The following is a 19,814-nucleotide window of genomic DNA, read 5'->3' as shown; positions in this document are numbered from 1 at the left end:
AGTGGCAACTGAGAATCATCAGTCCAGGCAATGTTTTCAGTCTTCTGTTGTCCGGTTTTAGTGAGCCTGTGTGAACTGTTCCCTGTTTCCTGTTGTTAGCTAACAGGAGTTGTATCCCATCTGTCTGGCACCAAAAACCATGCCACTCTCAAAGTCACGCTTCTTCCTCATTCTAATGCTCACTTTGAACTTCAACAGGTCATCTCGACCATATCTATATGCCTAAATGTACTGAGTTGCTGACATTTGATTTTGCAGATTATATATTTGCATTAACGCACAGTGAAACAGTTGTGCCTAATGAAGTTGGCATGTGTGTATATAAATTTAATATACACTTGTTCAGTTAAATGTATTTGTGTTAATCAGTCCACGGTGTGTTCTGCCATCTTTTAAACACTTCCTGGCATTTATTTTGAACTAGCATTCAAACTAACTTCCTTCTCAATAATTAGCTTTATATATTGAACCTTTTTTTTTTTTTTTTTTTTTTTTTAATTAAGGGGGCGGTTTAAAAAGTTGGATGTTGCCACAAAGTACTTTGTAAAGTATTTTTATACTTCTGCCACCATGTTTGCTGCTGTGGTAGTCTTCTATAGATTTTATTCTTTGAGTTTCATCTCATAATAATCTCTCCGTCATAACTCTGCTTGTCTTTTTTTTTGGTGGCTGTAATAACACCATTGTTACTGTAGGTGGCAGCAGCCGACTCGAATCAAGTGACTGAAAGACGCAGAGGAAGAAAATAGTCTCGCTTAAAGACCCCGAACAACAACAAAAACCTGGGTTCAGTACTTTACCGGTTTGAAAACGCAAAGTTATTGCTGCTTTTTTTTTAAATGGGAGCATATATAATAATTTTAAAAAATGTTCAATGAAAACTCTTCTGCGAGTGAAGCCGGTGAAGTCGCTTGTGGAGACGGAGAAGAGAATGTGCCCGTCTGTGAATCAAAGGAGCGGGGCTTTAATGCTGCTCATGAGACCCCCTCTGCCAGGTTTCTGCGGGCTGAACTGGAGCTGAACGCTCACCTCCGTGGCCTCCGCTTCAGCGACCCTGTCCGGTACATCTACAACCCGCTGGAGTACGCCTGGGACACCCACCGCTGCTATGTGGAGAAGTACTGTCAGGCCGGACAAAAGATCCTGTTTTTGGGGATGAATCCCGGACCTTTCGGAATGGCTCAGACAGGGGTGAGCACACATTTTGAGGCATAGTACAGTTTCCAAATCGCCGTGACCGTAACAGGAGCACAGCAGTGGTAAAAGGTTTTAAAGGGCTGTGAATGCGGAAGCTAACGCAAACAAACTAAGGAGACAGCCTGCCAGGGGCGCTCCTATCATGTTTTCAGCGGGGTGTCGCAGCAGAGACCTGCAACATGGTGTATACTGCCTATTAAATGCAGCACACACCAGGATGAATGATTTAAGATTTAATTAAACAGTGTCACAGGACAGGAACTTGAACATTGCTTTGTATGGAATAACTGTTTTGCAAAGTGATGAAACAAGACTAATATGTAGCAATATTAACAGTTTTAACACCAAAATATACACTAGCTAGCCACTTTATTAGGTACGCATTGCTAGTACTAGGTCGGACCCCCCATTTGGCTTCAGAGCTGCCTTAATTCTTCGTGTCACAGATTCAACAAGATGCTGGAAACAATCGAGATTTTGGTCCATATTGACATGAGAGCATCACACCGGAGGATGGGTACACTGCAGTCATTAAAGCAACAATGCAAACTGAAGACTTGACAGGACTGGTGCCCAGTGTGGTCTTCTGCAGCTTCAAGCTTCAGCCTATTCAGAGATACTCTTGCGCATACCTTCAATTAATTAACACGCTGTCATTTTACAGCATGTTAATTAAATGTGTTGTTTAGCACAGCTGCATTGTCAGTCCACTGTTTTATTACGGCCTCATGCTGGATTTGAGGGTCTTACATGTTTATAACAGTAATTACCACAACCCTTATTTAGCGCTACTTTTAATTAAAATTCCCAGTGTAGCACTTTGACATTTTGTTATTGCACACACAACAGTGAGGGGGCAGAAAGTTTGATGAGAAGAGCTGATCATCTTAACCCTAGAACACTATCGCTAAAAATAGTAACACCATCACTAACGCCGGGTGATTTTTACCCAATATAATATACCCAACAAAAAGTACTTGTCATCAAAATATATAAAATATATGACAACACATGACAAATTAGAGGGGTTTTCTTTTATTTTCAGCTGTGCCATATCTAACAAAATGGAAAAAAAGTTTCATGGGGGGACCCTAAAAAATGCTCCAAAATTTCTGGAAAATTAGCAGTTGGAGAACAAAACAAATCCTAAACAAAAATATAATGATGCTGGAAACTTGGTCTTTGGTCCACCCATTCCTGGGATATTTGAGTCTTCCCTGGTGAAGGCACAGTCTCCTTGACACGCGAACAGCTGCAGGAGAGAGAAACAAAAAATGGCATTTTTTGAGTGGGTAAAAATGACCAGTTGACTAAAATATTTGTTTTTACCATATGAATTCCCTTGGAAATCACCACTTGTTGATAGTTATTCATAACCACTGCACTAAATAAGGATAACATGCAAATTCCAGGACCACTCTTACTTACCTATTCCTTACATGCAGTCAGTACACACAGGGTAGTAATGGCGTGGACACACCGGTCGACGGCAGACATGGCACCTGTATCGCGTCTTCCTGTCCAAGCCTGTGGGGCACACCTCACTAAGGGACCACTGCTTTCTGCTGCCACTGGTCGTGCCTCACCTTCAAGAGTGCCAGGGGTAGGGATGTCGAGCACGCTACAGATCAGGACTCTGAGTTGACGTGACAGATTTGAAGAGGGGAGCCTCTGCTCTGCCCATGGTTTGATGAGTGCCAATGCCAAAGCCTGCATATAAGGCCTCCTCTGCATTTGGTTTTCATTGCATTCTCATTGTGAATGATCCATGAGTTTATCACATCAGCATTGATCATGCCATAGAACACGCAAAGGGGCCATCTCTTGGTTTTTCTTCCACAACCATAGTGAGCGCACATCTGGTCAAAAGTATCGACACCTCCCTTTGTTTTGTTGTCAAATTCAATCACTTCGGGCCTACGAGTGGGTCCTATGCTTGGTTGTGTATGCATGGATGACAGGAGCAGTACAACCTTCTTTTTTGAAGCTTTGTCAGGGAGGAAGGACACCAAGGTTAGTTCTTTGGTAAAGGGAAATGCACTGGAGCCTGGCGCGTGATTTTCTTTAACTTTCATCACTTGTGGGATCTGCCTTTTGTTTGCTTTTATTGTTCCCACTAAGGTCATGCCACAGCTAGCTACATAACATAGCTTTTAGATTAAAAAAAAGAAAAGAAAAAGAAATCTAATCAGCTAACAATTGCCAAGTTAAACAAACCTTACCTCTGTGTTACTCACTAGCTGAGATGCCAAAGACACTAAACCTGCAACAGGGTGACAGCTGTAGTTGAAGAGGGACAGTAAATATGGTGAGCCTGAATGTTGTCACCCTTGAAATGCGGCAAGATCACCTGATTTTATACACTAACACTATCACCGGGTGAAATCCACCCAAAACCTACTTTACCCTCTATCACTATTGCCGGGTGAAATTCACCCGAACACATGCCTGTAGGAAAAAGCGGGATTTGGGGTAGGGAAACACCCACGCCTTCAAAGACGTCAAAGACAATGCTGAAGCTACCCAGAGACCCACCACACTCAGACAAACGCAACATATTGAAAATTATGTAAATACATTTGCTCGGGTGAAAATCACCCGGCGATAGTGTTCTAGGGTTAAATAACTGAACCAACTGACAATTAGTAGTCGTCTTCCTGTATGATGAGGATATTAAACTGCTGTGGCATCTGTAAAGGATACAGCTCTTCATCCTCTATTATAGCTCCTATCTCTCTCCATCCTGTTTCCTCCACATGTATTTAAGGAATTGAGACGTCATGTAGAGAAAGCATGCAGGGTCACTGCAAGGGACAGAGAAAATGAGGAGCCACAAAATGGAGAGATGATAAAACCCCTCTGTTGCATCATGAAGACTCCCAGGCTCCCTCTGACCTCAGAGCTGCTTTAAATAATCTGTTTCTCTTTGCGCAGGTCCCGTTTGGTGAGGTGAAGTCAGTTGTCGACTGGCTGAAGATCACGGGGGAGGTCGGCCGCCCACAAAATGAGCACCCAAAGAGACGAATCACGGGGCTCTCCTGCACTCAGAGCGAAGTGAGTGGCGCTCGTTTTTGGGGCTTCTTCAGAAAATTGTGCGGTGACCCGGAGGTCTTCTTCCAGCACTGCTTTGTGCACAACCTGTGCCCGTTAATCTTCATGAGCGACAGCGGGAAGAATTTAACACCCCCCGAGCTGCCCGCAGCTGAACGGGAGGCCCTGCTGCGCCTGTGTGACGTTGCACTGTGCCAGGTGGTGGAGGCACTGAACGTTTCCATGGTGATTGGTGTAGGAAAGGTGGCAGAGCAACGGGCACGGCGGGCCCTGTCTGCTGCAGGTGTCAGTGTGCGTGTTGAGGGCATCATGCATCCATCGCCCAGGAACCCGCTGGCTAATAAGGGCTGGGAGGATGTAGCTAAAGCCAAACTGCAGGAACTTGGTGTTCTATCCCTTCTAATTAAAACTTGCGCCAATAAGTCATGATTAATCTATTCACTCCAACACCAGATGAAGATGTGTGGCATTCCTGTGTATCTTTCAGTTCACAGATGGTTTGGTGCACTGTTGAGAAGGGCACACTCACTCACCTCTTCATGGCTCCATCTGTGTGTCCAAACACATGCTGGTAGCTCCAAGGAGAACCTGTAACACTACTGCTTTTCCACATTTGTTACCACAAATGCTGTAAACACATCTGCTCTGCAACTGCTTTTTCTTCTCTAAAGGTCTGTCTGCATTACTTCAAGACGAGACTCCTGCTGTGATCAGAGGCTGCAGCATGACTTTAAAATACGGAGCCAGAAATATTTCTACACTAATGACTGTACGGTGCTCAGGGTGTATGTGTATATTCCATATTGTATTTTTCTTTGTGCGTATGACAAGTGCTACATCTACAACTGAACCCTACAATTAAAGTTCATGTGGCCTTATATTAATCAGCTAATTAAGATGTGACCGATGACTTTCCTATAAAAGGACAGTGTTGCTGTGTTAATATCAACGAGGGTCACAAAATTAGATCGGAATAGAAAAGACCAGAATTTAGTGAAAGTCTAAATAATTTTAGCTGGCTGCACAGACAGCTTATTGTCATGTTGCACAAAAAATATATTCATACAGTGATAATTACATGAGCAGAATCGATCTGTGATGCTCTTTATGACATGTTTTATAGCTCTATTTTAAATTTTCGTTTAGCTTGGTATTTTATGGGTGTGCACACTGACTTTCCAGTTTCAGTTTTGTTTTTATTTTACTATTTTTTATTTTATTTTATTTTACTGTTGAAATAAATACTGGCTGATCAAATCTGATGCTGCAAACATGAAGTTATACTGCCAGTTAAGGCATATGTTTAGCAGGGAGCAGGTTGTTGAAACATATGCCAGTTGTGAAAGTAATCTGTCATTAACTAAAATACTGAGTTAATGAAAGTTCTCTGCTTTTATGGCCACAGAGAAATATAGAGGAAAACTGGGAAAACCCAGGTATAAATCATAAAAAGAGTAATTGTTGAAAGCACTATTATCAGTATGACCACACTGACATGTAAAATATAGCTCTGAAAAAAATCAGATGACCCCGCCCCCCATGAGCAAGCACTTTGGTGACAGTGAGAAGGAAAACTCCCCTTTAACAGGAAGAAACCTTTGGCAGAGCTGAACCTGAATTACATACATGAAAGAGACGAGATGGCCTTTTTTCTTTTTCAACCTAAATGCAAATTTATTTCTTTTTTTTTTTTTAGAAGAATAAATCATACCTACAGGTATGCTGACTCAGCAGGGATAATATTAAAAATTAAAATCAAATTATTTGACGGCAATAGGAAAACATCCCACAAGAGCCTCCCTGCGTTATATAGTTTTTCTTTACATAAAGACTTTTCCACCATGAGAAAGTGTGTGAATTAAGTGCTCACATGAAACCTACTCAGTTAGTACTTTGTGTTAACAAATGCAACTCTCTTGGCTTTGTGCCGAAGCTACACTGCCATCAAGTGTTCAGAGTGGGGACATGATTCTTACACAATCACAGGGGGGGGGAAGGTACACGATATTAGATTTGCAGTCTTTGCTTAAAAAAACAAACTTGGATACGATGTGTTTATCACTGGTTCGGGATTATCAGATCAGATTCAAATAAGTGCAGAATATCCTCATTTTCCATATTAAAAACAAAACAAAAAAAGAATCTCTTTGCTGTGATACTCCTGGTTTTATGCTTCTTGCTGGTTTCTGGCTGGTGGGTGCGCTGAAGTTGTTATTAACATAAATGTGAAGCTCTGATGATTTCCTCACCCCCACCCGTGCCACTACTGAGAACTGCAATCAGCAGTAACACCAGGCAGAGGATCTCGTGTCCTGTGATTGTAATGGGAGTTGAAGTCCGCAGCTCCACCGTGTCAGTTGAGAAGCTGTGTACTCATGAACTGCATCTCCCGCGACTCAGCGAGTGTCACTAATTTTACTCTGGTTGCACATGGTTCAAGAGATGTTGTGAAAGTCTTGCACCTTCTCATCAGTATCGACAGACTGATGCACAGCTCCTGTCCCGCATGAGGTAGCAGAGCCATCGAGTTCATTTCAGAAGACTCAGGTAAGATTAACACCACTGAGTTTCAGCATTTAGGCCAAGATTGACCTGTTGACTTGTTAACAATGGGAACGAGTTGAGTTGTTAGCTGAATGTCTCGCCTGCAGACATGAGGGAAGATTGATTATAATTTGTTTGTTTTTTACATTTCTGTAAAAGCTTTATTTGTTATGTTATTATGTGTACCATTATTATATGATATTTATGTTTTTTTGGAATTAAATATATTAAAAAATGTTTTAGTATAAAGCTATTAGCTAACTTTGACTTTTTATAAATAAAAACAAATTTGAAAGACTTTCCATTAGTCTTTAAATAGAGTGGTCATTCTTATATGTGACGACAAAGAGATACAACCAGATCTCTCCGTCTCTGTTTATTTTGTAGGCTATATGGCATAATGTAACTCCTCAGTAGGTAAACAAGCTGATGAGCTGTAGGTCACTCCTGTTATGACCATGCTGCATTCCTGGACCGATGCTGCTATCGTCTTTCATCAGCTGTTCGCATGTTTTCTTCTTTAACAGCAAAGCTTCCTACCGTCATGGACAAACAGCCCAGGGTGGTGTTTCGAAATGTGGGGCAAGTGTACTTCCCCCAAACCAGGGTGGAGTGCCACTACAGTCTGACCTCAGACCATCAGTGGAGCAATAGTGACTGGATAGGAATTTTTGAGGTACGGTCATCAACTACAGCACCGTCCCATGTGTTGCATCGTGGTAGTCACATTGTGTGCTTTATGACATAGAGTGTGTTTATCCTATTATAGATGGGATGGACTTCAGTCAAACAGTATTACACATACACATGGGCTACTGTTCCTGAAGGCTACACAGAGGGAACCAGTGTTGACTTCTGTGCAGTTTTCCAGGGTAAGAACTGTAATAAACGCTCCTGATGGTTAATTGTCTGTTTTGTTGTTGTTGTTATTTGTTTGTCTGGCTGAAATTGCCCTGTCCTCCCTGGTTGCACATTTGATAAATACTGTGTGTTTGTTTGTTCCTGTAAGCATAGATTCATATTTCATAATAAACTTTATTGATGTTAGACCTGGCTCTGATGCAGCACCTCAGTTCAGCATCTGTCTGAAATAAGCCTTTTTAGCTCCTTTTCATTGGCTGCCCCTCATGAGCACAACGACTAAACTCCAAAACTGTGCCTCAAAAAATGAATACGATAGATATCCCTTCACTTTGACATCATTTCATCTCAGAGTGATTACTATACAACCACAGACATAAAAATCTGAAACTTTAATATCCACCACTGTTTATGTATGACAGAGAACGAGGAAAAGCATAACGGGTCCTCTTTAAACCTGCATTCTTTCTAATAGCCAGCAGGGGGAGACTTTGGATTCACCAAAGAAAAACTATTTTGTAGACGTCTCAGTATGCAGTATCCAGATAGGTTTATATTCTTAATTGTAACACAGGATGGTGAATATTTTGACAATTGTGGCCCCATTCGGGGAAAAAAGATCATTTAGGGTGTAGTTGAAAAGTTATGTCTGAAATATCAGTTTCTAAATCAGTCGCACCCTTTGCTTGTTGTCTACCTATAGACAAACAAATAAATAAACAGACAGATAAAACCCAAAATGTGGACGTCAAAGTGGTTATGTCCACCTCTCATATGCAGTCTGTCTCTGTGTCGCACCCAGCAGTGATATCTTAAACTACAGTCAACTACGCCCGTCAGTGGTCCCTGACACCCTGGGGGAAAACAACCTGCTTTCCCTGTAGCCAGCTATGTAGAGAATGAAAGTTTTAATTTCAGTTGTTCAGCAGTTGCTGGAAGGATTTGGGGTTTCCAAGCAGTCTGCTGACCGAGCTCTAGGCCTGTGTAACAGACACACCTCAGAGTGCACTGCTGCATCACCACAGCAAAGTGGTACCAGGGCGGTAAACAAAGATGCTGCTGTGCACTTTCATAGAAGATTAGCTGTTGTTTTTAATGTTTTCACTGTGATCAAATAAAACTAATTTATGCAAAGCATTAGGAGCTTATAATGAGATTGTACTGCACTAGTTTTAGTTTTTTTGTATTTGGGCCTTATTTTGCATTATCGTAACTGTAACTGACAGTAACTGACAGCTAATTTTAGGCACTAGAGGATAATAAGAAATGTCTTCTTGATACAGCATCATACCTGCCCCGCCCCGGTACTGTAGAGTACCAATTTGTGTATGTGGACAAGATAGGAGAGGTGTGTGCCCGTAGTCGTTCCTTCACTTTCTGTGCACCCAAGCCGCTGGAGGAGCTTGAGACCCTGAAAGAAGAAGAAGATGCAGAGGATGGAGAAGAAGAGCTGCTCTTAGTCATTCCCAGAGCTCAGCTGCTGCAGGTTGGAAGAGAAAATGTTTATTTCTTTTTATTATCTTTGACACAGGAATTAGAAATATGCCTGAAAATGCTTCATCATTTCTTTCTGTGTTGTCCACAGAGTCGGCTGGAGGAGTGCTTAAAAACGCAAGGAGGTCTGCAGCAAGCGTTGGATGTAGCGAAAAAGGAAACGGAGAATGAGAAAGAAAACAGCAGAGAAGCAAGAAGTGAATGGGAATATGAAAGAGAAGCAATGAAGGAGGAGATCATGGAGCTCAGAGACAACCTGAGACACAGCCGCGAGATGCTGAAGACAATTGAGGTAAAACACGAGGTGCACACTGATCACCAGTGTGCACTGATAGCTGATCATTGAAAATTGATGAAAAGATGTATTCTCTTTTCTCTCCATGCAACTGAAAGGATGCGAAATACAGTCAAGAAAGTCTGGCCTCTGAGCTGAGTAAACTTGCGACTGAAAAAGCTGAAAGAGAGCAGCGCATCAAAGACCTGGAGGAGGATGTCGAGATTCTGGCTGAGCGAGAGAAAGAGCAAAACAGGGAACTGGAAAGGCAAGCCCTCGCAACACATGTCAGCTGAGTCATTCTCCAGCCACTTTGGCCTGAAAAGTGAATTTATTTAGTTTTTACCACAGGCTGAAAGAAAGAGTGAAGAAAATGTCCTGTCAAATGAAGCACGATGAGGAGAAGAGGAAGTCTCTGCAGGTTAACTGCTGTGAAGCTTGTCACTCTATAACACAATAACCCGTCATCTCACTAAAAACAGACAAGAATCAGATATTTTCCTGTCTTTTCTTCTGGCATATTCTCCCACATTGTTTCTCTTCATGCTCCTTGACTAACCGAAGATGGAAAATGAGGATGCTCTTGCCGAGGCACGACTGCTCCAGGAACGTCTCGAGGCCAGCGATCACGTGGCAGAAGGCCTGCGTAGGGAGCTGAGGGACCTGAGCACCCGACAGGGTCACACCCACACTGACCTGCACCAAGCCCGACTCCAAGTGGCCCAGCTCACTCTGCAGCTGTCTGAGGAGAACCTCCTCCTGAGGGAGGAGAGGGCCAACTGGGCTTTGGAGAGAGAGGCATACAGACATGCAGCAGAAGTGAGGATGCAGAATATGCATCAAAGTAAAAAACAACAACAAAAAAACCCAGAAGAAACAACAAAAAAACTAAACTGTTTTCATGTTTTTGTGCAGACTGACAAAAAGAAGCTGCAAGATCTTGCCTGCGAGGTGCAGAAGAAGGAAGAGTGGCTCCAGGAGGAGAGGATGGAAAGGGAGAAACTAGAAGTGCAGCTCGGGAGAGAGAAAGACTACAATAAAGTAAGAAACTCAAAGCACATCGCAATCGCCGTTCAGCTCTAAATATAACTGCTTATGTGCCGCAATTCTGCATCATGAGATGCTCAACTTACAGTACAGAGAGCTGTGCCAGACTTCTTTCATTACTCACATACTGGCACAAATAGAAAAGCTTCCATGAACACGACAACATGTGATGAACAGCAGGGAAGACAAGAAGACCCTTCAGATTGGTGGGCGTTCAGGCGGTCTGAGTATAAATGTTGCTGCCCCCTGTAGGTGCTGCTGGGTGAGGCGAAGCGTGAGCTGCAGGAGCTGAGGGCCAGTTTGAGAAAGGTCCAGAAAGAAAGGGAGGAGGAACAGCTTCAAAACCAGGCAAGGATTCAACACCGGATCAACAGCACAGCTCACGATTCTTTAATCTACCACAAGAAACAGTATAGGGACGCTAAGCCCTGCGCTTTGGCTCTGCTCTTCACAGGATAGGCATGAATTAAACTGCAACAGAACACAGCAAAATGTGTTTTTCCCCCAAGCTCAGTTACACATTTTAGAGAGCGACTGCTGATTAGTTTAGGTATTTATTCTCATCACCTTCATTTCCCGATCAAATCGGTGTTTTTGTAATTTGAACCTTGCAGGATTTGGTGAACTGCATCCATCAGTTAGAGCAGAGATTAGGGATTGTGTCAGTAGATGAAGCAAGCAGTACAGCTCCCACGTGCATATGTAAGTAAAAAGATCTTTTTGCATGCCACGCTGCTATTTCATTGAACTGTAATGAAAACTAAGGTAAAGACTCAGTGCTGGTTCGTACAGCTCCTGGCTCTACCCCTGCGAGTGATGAGAGTGCTTCCTCAGCTTCCTCCAGGTCAGTCTGTGCACCTGTTTCCTCGTCCAATGACCTGAAGCAGCCCGACAGAGCTGAGATCCCTCCTGAGATACAGATCCAGAGCGAGGAAGAAGACACACCAGCCTCTGACACACAGGTAAACCCAGGACTGATACACCTAGGTAGGGAAATATTTGACTAGTTGGCCAAATTAGTCTGCAATTTCTGTTTCACAGGTGAGTGCTGCCTGTTGGAAACCAACTACTAAAGTCTTGGACTTTAGACAAAGTCTAATGTGTCTAAAGTCACATTAGACAAAAGCACCAGATGTATCATCTGAGAGCCCCCATCGTCACAACATGTCTCCTAACTAATCCATTTAATCATTTTTGGCTTGTGTAGTGAGCTTATTTCAATTCCTTATAGACAACTTCCTCATATTTGAAGTGGTTTCCAACAAATAACTGCATTTTGCAGTATAATGTAGATGATATTTGATACGGATTATTAGTACAGCGCAAACGTTTGAGGCCTTTCAGTTGTTGCATACAGTCAGAGTCATGAAGAACTATTTTCTCCTGCACCAGATTATTTGACCCTCACTAAATCCTAAACTAGCGGTTTTAAAAAGGCAAATGATGATCTCTTCGAATGCTGATTCGATTTATTTCATCTACTGCGCTCTACTGGGTACTAATTGCTCATTAAAGACTATTTCTCAGAGCTCTTTTACACCACAGAAAATAAGATGAAAGTAAAATGAGTACCACACTATATTTCCGTTTTGAAACCCAAGTGTCCAAGTGTTCTGGGTGGATACATACCCACAGTTCACCTGCATTTCTGCCTCTGTCTGTTGAACCAGGATGAGGAAAGGGAGCAGCGTGAACCCTCCGCTGCTGAAAGAAAGAAACTGATCCTACCAGAGCTCATCAACCCCGTCTTCAGGTGACACGGCTGGCTTTCCAGCAGTTACACTTCACACGCCCTATTTTCTCCGCCACAGCTGAAAATAAGACTGAATAAAATAATAGGACGGTCATGCTAAGCGAGAAGGAGAACTGTGGAATTATTTTTACCTTTGCTTAAAACTTTCAACTCTCTTTGCCTCTGCAGTGAGCTGGCTGACTCCCCCATGTGGTAACACAGGGATGGATGGCAGGTTTCCCGTGTACCACTGCGGTATTATTTTATATGGGTCATAAGAACACTTGAGACCTATATAAAGTCCCCGTCACAAAGGGTATTGTGCTTTTACCTCAAGAGTGTCTTTTAGGAATTTGCAAGTCTTAAGTGGGCTAATTTTCGCCGTTGTTTTATGCTGTTTGTGGTTTTAATTCTGATTCAAACTTAGTGACACTCAGGATGAATCTTAAGTGCAAATTGAATTTTTGCTTTCCGAACTTTTAGATGAAGATTCATATTTTTGAACTTTTATTTCATTATTAGGTGTCTGTTTCACAGCTGTTATGAGATATCAGTTGCACACATAGCCTCCCCCCCCCCCACCCCCCCACCCCCGGGCTCTGCATGTGAGTGCGACTGCACAAAGTGTGTCAAGTGTGTGGGTGTGGGTCACAGTCAAGTGTGAAATGCTTTGCTCCTGGCTCGTTTGGTGCAGTTCAGGTAAAAGTTTGTTATTCAATGGTGCTCTTTAATAAAACATAATAATGAATACCAGGTGAGTGCTGTGCCTAAACGTCATTATTTCACCGTGACATTTGATGATTTTTCCTAAAGTGACCCAGAAATGTGCAAAAATGTTCTTTGAAAATGTAATACCATTGTTCAGAAATGGTTGTACACCGATGCTGTTCCAGGTCATGTTTGACCGGCATCTCTTCAGATAGATTTCAAGGTAGCACTTTATAATAGTGTCACAGTATTAAGTATAAGTATTAGTAAGCACTTAATTCATCATTTATCATTACTTCTCCTTAGTATGTCTTTGATAAATACAGATGTTTATCCATGTGTTACTGTTACACCATGTACAGCAATGATAGTTGTGTAGCTATATACAGCCTTCATTGCTACCACATCACTGCTAATAATAATCATAATAATATTATAATGCCATGGAAATGACAACTTAAGCACTTCCTAATACCTTAATAAAACTTAGTAGTTTCTGAGGTAGTATTCTGAGGTGAGATTAAAGTGAAAGCCAAACTAGATTAAAAGAGGAGTTGTGGGAAGTCATCAGGTCATTAAAGAGCCTGAACTGCCACTTCAGTGTGTGCAGGAAAAACATATACCAGTCCTGCAGATGCAACATTTCCTACCGCTGCTTTCAATGCACAGACTAGTTTATGACAAGCATTTTTTTAAATGTTGTATTAATCTTGACAATAACAGATTAGAACATACTTAAATCATTGTGGCTGTTATGTTTTCATGTCTCAAGCGAAACAGGACATGATATTGTGCGATAGCATGCGGAAAAATAGTCGTCCATTTATTAATGTCAGACACTTATTATCAGGGAATTCTTGGCCTGGGTCACACTGAAGTATGTGAGTGTTAAAAGATGAGTGGCTGCTTGGTTCAAAGATGTGTAAAGGGATTTCAAAGAAGATGACAAGTGGAGACGCTATAAGGTCTGAGAACAAAAAGAGCATTTATCAAAATACAAGAAACAACAAATAACAAATCACGAGCCCCCAAACAGCAAAATATAGTATTGACTTCTCATAAAAATGTAAAAACAAGAACATATCAACCCAGTTTTTGGATTTCCGTGTGTGTGAGTGCATGGATGTCAGAGCCATCAAAGCTATTTTGATACAAGTCAAGTTGAATTAAAACTCATGAGGAACCTGAATCCCTGAACACGATAGAGACAACGACCTTAATAAAAGCGGTAAGCATTGTAAATGTTTTGTCCAAATGTAACGTAAAATCCATATTTGATCTTTTTTAAATGCTGTACGCGTGTGTAGAGCTCTTTTTAAACTGCACCAGCTCAAATCCAGAAAAAACTAACAAGGTTTTAAAACAAATAAAGGAAGGAAAAAACCTGTTCCAAACTATCATGGTTATATGAAATACTTTTAAATACTGAACAGTTTGAGTCGGGCTGATCGTGTCCAAGGTGTGTTCTGTCCTTTCCCACGGTTGTTTGGTTCTAAGGTTTTCACAATAAAACAGCAAAATTACCAAATTTAGGAGCAAACTTGGTGGGCCTTTCTTATTTAACACGCCTTCTGTCTTTATCAACATAGCGCACACGAGAGCCCCACTCAGTCACTCAGTGCCTGTTTGTGTCGGACGGTTGTTGGCCAGAACTCGAGCAGTCCCAAAACAAGTGTACGTGCGAGGGATTTCTCCAACCTAAAGAAAAAAAGATCTAATATTTGTATGGTTTTTTTTTTTTTTTCCATTTTTAGTTGCAAAATCCATTTTATACACATTTACAGATGCTGATAATTGGACACTCACTCATGTGGATGATGGCAGTGATGTAACGTGTCTATTACAGCACCCTGTTTACTGGGACACGCTCACGCACACACACATCTGAGGTTTCTGTGATGTAAACGGCTTTTAATGGTTGTGTTTGCTTGGTGGAGTCTTTGCTTGCCTTAAAACAACAGGAAGAAAATCTTATGGCTTAACTTTACCTGGTTGTTTGAACGAGTGCATGTACTGAAAGTTTTAATGATTCCTAACCTGTGTGAAAGAAGAACGTCTGATGGAAAAGAAAAGAAATACTGTAAAAACAGCTGAAGCGTAGCCCTGATGAACTGGAGATATGTTTTCCCGCATTTCTCTGACATTTTTATTATTTGGCCCACAAGCACCCGGGTTTGAATTAAAGCTGAAGTCCTCTTGCATTTCTTTCAGATTAGCCAATCACCAATCCTGAATGATCACACTTTGAGTTTGAGTCCTGCTCATGACTCCCATGACTCTTTAGCTATTGCTCTTTTTCCTTTTTGTTTTCCTCTTTTCTTCTGCTATTGCTTCACTGTGTCCGATAAAACTAACGCATACGATAAAAAGCACAAATGTCCAGTCAGATGCGAGCACTGAGTGTGAAAATATACACAAGAAAAAAAAGCAACACGAGGTCCCACAAACAAACAAAAGACAAAACAGTAATGTGTACATGCTTATAAAAACCATACAATGAAAAAATAAGTAGCATATCTCTGAATAGTAATAAAAGTAATTCTGAGAAGACATCTGTGGCATCTGGACGCCACATAAGAGTTCTGTCGCTGCAATGTACTCTTACCATCAATTTTATACAAAGCATAGCCCTTAATAGATAGCGGAGGAGTGCTTTTTTTGTCTCTCAACAACTGTTTTTCCTGTCTTTGTGCGGACAAAACCTTTTTTTTTTATATATATATATATCTTTTAAACATTCTGGCACTGATTTTCTTTTTTAACTGTGCCCTCATCAATCCACTGAAATGTAGTGCTTTCGCGTCTCCAAATTCCTCACTTGCTACTATGAATTGAACACATTTTCCTTTCAGTCAGTATGTACAGTATACACGGATATGTGCTGTGCGAAACGCCGTTTTAACAGCTTTAATCTGTGAGGTTTCTACGAGCTGACGTTGCTCGGCGGCGGCGCTCGGCGAATCCGTGCGAGGCAGCGGTGTCGTCTTGTGTCTCTCTTCCTGTCTCACTGCGTCTTCCCTGTCACGCCTTTCTTTTGCGCGCCCGCTGCCGCCTCCCCCCACGCCTCTCCGTCGCTTTCTGCCCCTCGCTCTTTCTCCTCGTCCCAATAGTCGTCCTCTTCCTCCTCCTCTTCTTCCTCGAAGGCTGACTCGTACGTGGCCTTGTCCTCTTGCTTGATGGCTTGAATGGCAGGGGGAGCAGCTGCGCCGCTGTCGCCCGAGTCGCTGCTGTCCTCGAAGGAGTCCGGGTTCTCCAGCATCTCCCTGATCAGGGGAGGCATGGGGCCGGGGATCTCTGTCTTTAGCGTGATGGCTCTTTCTGCACCTGCACACACATGGACATTTATTTACTCGTAGGTATGAAGAAACAAAGAACGTCACATGCTAACAGACAGGAGTCATGTAATTTAAAATATGCTGTCTGGCAGACCTTTCTTCCAAGCATGAATTTACAGTAATGTCTGTTAAATGTTACGAAATTGCTTTGAGGCAACATTTATTTTATTTAAGCGGTTGCCTAACAAGCAATAGGAGCGTAGTTTGAGACCAGCATCATCAGTCTTTTCCTAACCGCTAACTGCTTTGAGCCTGAGCTAATCGGAGCAAAAAATACAAATCTGAAAAGATATTTCAGTACTTATGCGTGTTGAGCTTTGACACTGAGATCTATTCCAAACTGTGGTTGTGCTATGAAAAAAACAAGCTAACCTTTGGTGCTGATTCCCCTGAGGTCTGTGACTTTCATCAGCATTCGGGGAAACATGTGAGGCTTGTTCGGGCGTCTGCGTCGGGTGTAGATCTTCAGGGCTTCTAGCAGCGGTTCCTGCAGCTTGTCCACCTTCTCCGGCTCTTCCAAGTCCATACGGTCTAGTAGTGAAGTGAAGAGAGCGGACACAGCAAAACAATGACAAGAAGCGAGACACTGTTACAGCCTTTATGCTACCGACTGACTGCTAAACTGTGACCGTACACTGATGTCTCTTTCTTTCCATCAATAATTCCACGACTGCAAGCGGACACGATGCAAACAGACGCCGAACAATGACCCAAGTTTACCTCCGCAGATGAGACAGATGGCGCTGAGCAGCCCCGTCTCGGTGTCGTCCATCTCCAAAGGCAGCAGCTGACCGGCAAAAGCAAACACCAGGTCTGTGAGCGGGCCAAAGCCGGCGTTATGCATCTGGGTCCTGTTTAGAGTCAGGCCATCTGAGAAGGTCATCGTGTCCTGCTCTGGTGTGTAGCGAGTGCATATCCTCAGCATCTAAGCAGGGGAAGAATATGATGAGGCATAAACATGAAATTTCTAGACGGAAGTTCACGTTGAAATTTTTTCACGGGAGCTGTTCAGAATCACAAAGCAGCGTGACAAATAGAGAATAGCTTAGGGATGTGGAGGTGTAGTCGATTAAAGGGGAGGAGTAATAGGAACGTGGCGCTAGTACCAGGATGTCCAGACATGCAGATTTGAGGAGGGTGATCTGGTCAGCGATGGTGAGCGTAGTGAAGCCTGGTAGCCGCTTGGCAAACTCCACAATCTTTATAATGCACTTAGTGGAGAGCTCACTGAACTTATCCCATAGGCCCAAGTCCAGCTGCACTCTGTGGTCAGCACTTGAATTCTGGGAGAGAGAAAGAGGGACACTTTTTTCTTTCTTTCTGTGTGACTGTGCAAACTCCACATAGTGTTTGTCCTTCCTGCAAAGCGGTGAGCTTAAGTGGAGCGCGAGTGTCGAGAAGTGGGTGCAATTATGTGCTAAAAAAAAGACTCACTGTGGTGTATTTTCCTAGTTGGCACAGAGACGGGAAGGTCTCTTGGTGAGCTTTGCTGACTTTGTTGACCAGCTCCTCCAGTTCTCCACTTAGTTCGTAGTTCTCGGGCAGCACCACTTCCTCCTTCACGTCCTTCTTCTTTTTGTTCCTGTCGTTACGCACCGCTACCGGGACACACGTGCACGAGATGAGGAAAAGACACAACTCCTTTTGCTTTTTCCTCGATAGCGACACACCGGCAGCCCGTAATATCTGAGACGCTTACCTTCTTTGGACATGCCGACCTCAAAGCACTTCTGCAGCCGACAGTACTGGCAGCGGTTGCGGGTAACTTTGTTGATCTGACAGTTCTTGTCTCTGTGGCACGTATACACCATGTTCTTTTGAATGCTGCGCCTGAAAAAACCCTAAAACAGACACAGGAAAATGTCTTGGACATGGATGCCACACGATAAATACATAAAAAACTTTAAAAAGCTACTGTTGTTAGTCAGGATTTGGTACTATTTAGTGGATCAGTGGAAAGACTGTCTAAATAATTTAATCTTCTGATGTCACAGAACTATAGCAGATATCGATCCCAAGTAGACGCTGAAAGAAAAACTGGCACATGTATTTTTCATGATTGCTTTTTTGCCAAAGCCCATCGGAAGTTACAAAATCCCACGACAAATGAAAACCGTGTCACAGCAGCCAGCCGCGTTAAAAGTACTTTGGATTAAAAAGCAGGAGAGCCTAAAGCATTAACCAGCCAACTTCATACTGTAGGTGGCTACATGAGTTAGCTGATACAACAGGGAGGTGGGCAGTGGAGCGGTGCATCAGTCATCTCACATCAACAAGGCTCTAGGTCGGTGAACTGAGTTGAGGTGATTCTGGATGTGTTAGTGTGACGGTAAGTGTTTAACCTGCGATAGCTGGTTAAAAAATAAGCAGTGATTACAGGGTGTGAAACCGTGAGAGGTAGCCAAGGGTAAAGAAATAAATTGTCCAAATGTAGTTGCATGTGACATAGTGCTATGGGACCTGGACTGGTTTTCTACTCTATTTGAGCGCTCAAAGCTCTTTAAACAACATGTTTCATTCCCACAAGCACTTTTTTGTTCTGACTAAGTTCTTTCACACTCTGGTTAACACATTGGGAACAACTTGGGATTCAGTATCTTGCCAAAAACACTTAGGCAAGCAGTCTGGAGCAGCCAGGGATCAAACTACCAACTGTCCAGTTAGTGGATGACTTGCTCTACCTCCTGAGCCACAGCTACCACAAGAGTAATGGCTCAAACAGCACAGCACTGTGGAGCAGCAATTGTTATCAGACCACTGGAGCAGATATCTTGTTTCACTTGAAACAAACAAGTTCTGAAGACATTTTTAGGTTTTATTTACTTATAGCCAAAAGAAGCCATTTGCCTGTCACAAACAGCAGCACACTGTTCATTTGTAGCTTTAATCATGTGCAGTTACGTATGGATACACTAGAGGGCAGCTCAGCGACAGCAAGCACATCTCTGCGCACATCTGTCTGCCTCTCTTTTCAGGGGACCTCAGCTGTTCACATTAGCTGTAAACTCCTCGTGTATCTCCAACTTCATTTACCTTGCAGCCCTCACAGGAGCTCACTCCATAGTGATAACCAGATGACTTGTCCTGGCACACAAAGCACGGCTTATAAACACGAGGAGGAGGAGGCGGCGAAGGAGAGCTTGGCACCATCTCCTCCGAACTGGTGCTCTGGGTCTCCACGGCTGCGGAAAAAGCACAGAATGGAGAAACAGTTGAGTACTCTTATGAATTCAGAGCATCTTGTTTATATTTATTCTTAAAGTCTTTGAAACTTTGATGAAAGCTAATACAAAGTGATTAACAGAAAGAGTGGTCAGCAAACAACCCCCCCAACCCCACGCAGGCCACCCCTCGGAGCCAGAAGGCAAGCTCAAAGGCAGACATTTTTAAGAGAAAAGGGAGGAGGGGTGGCACTGCTGACTGACAGGGACTTAAAAGAGACACAATTAGCTGATGGCCAGATGGCCCTGCTGATAAAAATCTGATTGGCAGCTGAGATTTGATTGGCTTTTCCATTTACTGGTGAGTGTGGGGGGAGGTGAGATACCGCTGTTGAATTTTTGACTGGCAT

The 19,814-nt window shown here is 42.8% G+C and overlaps 3 protein-coding genes and 1 long non-coding RNA gene across 9 annotated transcripts in view; 2 read left to right on the top strand and 2 right to left on the bottom strand.

The window, feature by feature from the left end:
- Positions 1–361: 361 nt before the first annotated feature.
- Positions 362–5,505, top strand: LOC113022597 (single-strand selective monofunctional uracil DNA glycosylase). The gene is made up of 2 exons (XM_026168151.2): positions 362–1,191; positions 4,132–5,505. Exons 1-2 carry the CDS (start codon positions 868–870, stop codon positions 4,675–4,677), a joined length of 870 nt encoding a protein of 289 aa, XP_026023936.1. The 5' UTR covers positions 362–867; the 3' UTR covers positions 4,678–5,505.
- Positions 2,217–4,137, bottom strand: LOC145428926 (uncharacterized). The gene is made up of 2 exons (XR_013909277.1): positions 2,626–4,137; positions 2,217–2,449 (listed from the first exon to the last, which is right to left on the bottom strand). It is a non-coding gene; the product is annotated as an uncharacterized LOC145428926 (long non-coding RNA).
- A 1,130-nt stretch (positions 5,506–6,635) lies between the features above and the next one.
- Positions 6,636–12,952, top strand: LOC113022595 (calcium-binding and coiled-coil domain-containing protein 1-like). Of its 2 annotated transcripts, XM_026168146.2 has the most exons (14): positions 6,636–6,795; positions 7,320–7,468; positions 7,562–7,664; positions 8,937–9,139; positions 9,239–9,439; positions 9,541–9,689; positions 9,773–9,842; positions 9,986–10,240; positions 10,337–10,462; positions 10,721–10,816; positions 11,083–11,170; positions 11,246–11,430; positions 12,139–12,221; positions 12,390–12,952. In XM_026168146.2, exons 2-14 carry the CDS (start codon positions 7,337–7,339, stop codon positions 12,415–12,417), a joined length of 1,719 nt encoding a protein of 572 aa, XP_026023931.2. In that variant the 5' UTR covers positions 6,636–6,795; positions 7,320–7,336; the 3' UTR covers positions 12,418–12,952. The 2 variants fall into 2 exon arrangements, with proteins under 2 accessions (XP_026023931.2, XP_080158031.1); XM_080301905.1 differs by having other exon boundaries at positions 9,986–10,462.
- Positions 12,953–13,869: 917 nt separating this feature from the next.
- The window catches only part of LOC113022596 (retinoic acid receptor gamma-A-like), a 47,979-nt gene continuing 42,034 nt past the window's right edge, over positions 13,870–19,814 (bottom strand). For all 5 annotated transcript variants that reach the window (XM_080301906.1, XM_026168149.2, XM_080301907.1 and 2 more), the window contains 7 exons: positions 19,277–19,425; positions 17,943–18,084; positions 17,678–17,841; positions 17,350–17,526; positions 16,964–17,168; positions 16,616–16,774; positions 13,870–16,232 (listed from right to left, as the gene is read on the bottom strand). In XM_080301906.1, coding sequence (XP_080158032.1) covers positions 15,913–16,232; positions 16,616–16,774; positions 16,964–17,168; positions 17,350–17,526; positions 17,678–17,841; positions 17,943–18,084; positions 19,277–19,425 — 1,316 coding nt within the window. In that variant the 3' untranslated portion in view covers positions 13,870–15,912. The remainder of the gene's footprint in view (positions 16,233–16,615; positions 16,775–16,963; positions 17,169–17,349; positions 17,527–17,677; positions 17,842–17,942; positions 18,085–19,276; positions 19,426–19,814) is intronic.

Source organism: Astatotilapia calliptera, chromosome 5 (genome assembly GCF_964374335.1).
Source record: "Astatotilapia calliptera chromosome 5, fAstCal68.1, whole genome shotgun sequence".
In the NCBI taxonomy this organism is placed as follows: Eukaryota; Metazoa; Chordata; class Actinopteri; order Cichliformes; family Cichlidae; genus Astatotilapia; species Astatotilapia calliptera.
This window is presented reverse-complemented; position numbering and strand designations above follow the sequence as displayed.

What these genes read in the sequence shown, in the direction of transcription:
- LOC113022597 (XM_026168151.2), top strand. Translation starts at nt 868, where the DNA reads ATGTTCAATGAAAACTCTTCTGCGAGTGAAGCCGGTGAAGTCGCTTGT. An exon ending in TCGGAATGGCTCAGACAGGG is followed by an intron (nt 1,192 to 4,131) that starts GTGAGCACACAT and finishes CTCTTTGCGCAG; the next exon opens with GTCCCGTTTGGTGAGGTGAA.
- LOC113022595 (XM_080301905.1), top strand. Translation starts at nt 7,337, where the DNA reads ATGGACAAACAGCCCAGGGTGGTGTTTCGAAATGTGGGGCAAGTGTAC. An exon ending in CTTCTGTGCAGTTTTCCAGG is followed by an intron (nt 7,665 to 8,936) that starts GTAAGAACTGTA and finishes TTCTTGATACAG; the next exon opens with CATCATACCTGCCCCGCCCC. An exon ending in TACAGCTCCCACGTGCATAT is followed by an intron (nt 11,171 to 11,245) that starts GTAAGTAAAAAG and finishes GTAAAGACTCAG; the next exon opens with TGCTGGTTCGTACAGCTCCT.